The sequence below is a fragment of the Propithecus coquereli genome, unplaced genomic scaffold, assembly GCF_000956105.1.
Source record: "Propithecus coquereli isolate 6110/MARCELLA unplaced genomic scaffold, Pcoq_1.0 Scaffold132, whole genome shotgun sequence".
Classification (NCBI taxonomy): domain Eukaryota; kingdom Metazoa; phylum Chordata; class Mammalia; order Primates; family Indriidae; genus Propithecus; species Propithecus coquereli.
This window is the reverse complement of record NW_012137414.1, coordinates 3171991-3174152: the sequence shown is the minus strand read 5'-3', so window position 1 is coordinate 3174152 and position 2162 is coordinate 3171991. Positions and strand designations below refer to the sequence as shown.

The 2162-nt window shown below is 43.3% G+C and overlaps 1 protein-coding gene across 1 annotated transcript in view; it reads left to right on the top strand.

Annotated features, from left to right (window-relative positions):
• The window catches only part of DMD (dystrophin), a 2517447-nt gene that overhangs the window by 1301165 nt on the left and 1214120 nt on the right, over positions 1-2162 (top strand). Inside the window, exons 42-43 of the mRNA XM_012638704.1 lie at positions 574-866; positions 1297-1487. Of these exons, the coding sequence (XP_012494158.1) occupies positions 574-866; positions 1297-1487 (484 nt within the window). The remainder of the gene's footprint in view (positions 1-573; positions 867-1296; positions 1488-2162) is intronic.

Sequence of the window (2162 nt, the reverse complement as noted above, 5' to 3'; positions counted from 1 at the left end):
AAGGTGATGGTTTTAGGAGATCAGACCTTCGGGAGGGTAAAGCCATCATGATTGGGATTAGTGTCCTTATAAAAGAGACCTCAGAGTGCTAGCTCTTCCCTTCTGCCATATGAGGACATGGTAAGAAGGTACCTGCTTTGAACCAAGAAGTCGGTCTTCACCAAATATCAAATCTACCAGTGCCTTGATCTTGGACTTCCCAGCCTTCAAAACTGCTTGGGGGTCAAAGCAGGGGCTGAGGGCTTCACATTCTTGCAAGGAGGGTGAAGCACCCCCACCTGCTCCCGCTTCTGAGGGTAGGCCGAGAAGTCCCCAGGTACGCGAAGAAGTCACCCAGTATGCCTTTGCAGATCCGGTCCACACTGACTTAGCTTTTTGGACTGTCCAGAGCTTGCCAGGAGTGCCCCAGCGCCAGCAACTTCCAAGATAAGCTGCTAAGGAATTTAAAATGGACCACTCTTCACCCAGAGCTGGCACTAGCACATCCCAACAGACAGTAGCAGCTGATGCATCTCCTGATACCAGTTGCCCTATATGCTTGGATAGATTTGATAACGTTTCTTACTTAAATAGCTGCTTACATAAGTACTGTTTTCGCTGTATACGGGAGTGGTCAAAAATCAAAGCTGAGTGTCCACTATATAAGCAGCCCTTTGATTCTATTTTGCATTCTGTGAGGGCAGATGATGGCTTCAAAGAGTATGTCATAAGGGCTTCATATGATGGTTCTGCTGTTCGACAATGTCGCTCCCACACAACTGTGACAAGGGAACGAAATGTTTCTGTACCTAGTGGTACCGCGAACAGAAGAACAACTGCACCAGATACTGGAGTTCTATTTGAAATGTTAGACAATTCAACAAGAGGTAGAGATGTGACAATTCCTGAGTTACTGAGTCGGTTTGCAATAGCGAGGCCAGCTACTGCCCATGAAATATCTTTGCCAAGAGCTCAAGAACAAGATATTATTAACTTTAGATGAGCTCTCTATTGTGCTGGTGCTCGAGTTAGAAGTGTTGAAGATGGTGGCCACTATAGGGATATTTCAGCTGATTTTTTCCATAGAAATCCAGCTTCCCTGCACAGATTAGTGCCCTGGTTAAGATGGGAACTTAGAGTTCTTTTAGGAGCTCGTGAACCTTCAGTGGATATCATCCAGCACATCATCATGACTAATGTTACTCACTATGATTTGGAGAGCCAGGCATTTGTGCCTGATTTAAGCCCATTTTTACTCAATCTAGCATTTTGTACAGGAAATTATCAGTTTTGCTTGATCTCCTTTTCGCATGGTAGCCTTTGACCAACACGCTAATTATGATTACCCTGTGCCTTCAAATGAAGAAGGCAGCCGTTCTGATTCTTCAGTCATAACAATATCTTCACATGAGTATGAGACCCAAGAGCCAGATATTGATGTAGCCACTGTTAGTCAGGCACCATGGGGTGATGAAACACCGGGACAATTTTACACAAGCTCAGAGCAGGTACATGTTGCTATGTCTTCCCTTTTATTTGTTATTTTTAAAATTTCTTTTTTTTTATTTCAGGATATTATGAGAGTACAAACATTTTGGTTACATTTTATGTCTTTGCCTCACCCAAGCGAGGGTTAGAGGCATGCCCTTCCCCTCTACAATGCTCACCGTGTCCTTAAATTGTGTTTACCCTCCCCCCATCCCCCTAATCCCTGGAGAATATTACTGCCACGTGAGCACCATAGTGTTAATCAGTTAGTACCAATTTGATGGCGAGTACAAGTAGAGCCTATTCTTCCGATCTTGTGATACCTCACTTCAGATAATGGGCTCAAGCTCAATCCAGGAAAATATAAGAGGTGCTAGATCGCTGTTGTTTCTTATATTTGGGTAATATTCCATTGTATACATCTACCAAATTTTAATAATCCCCTCATGGATTGACAGGCACTTGGGTTGTTTCCACATCCTTGCAATAGTGAATTGTGCTGCCGTAAACATTCAGGTGCAGATGTCTTTATTATAGAATGTTTTGTGCTCTTTTGGGTAGATGCCTAATAGTGCTATCGCTGGATCAAATGGTATTTCTATTTTTAGCTCTTTGAGGTATCTCCAAATTACTTTCCACAGAGGTTGCACTAATTTGCAGTCCCACCAGCAGTGTAAGAGTATTCCTGTCTTTCC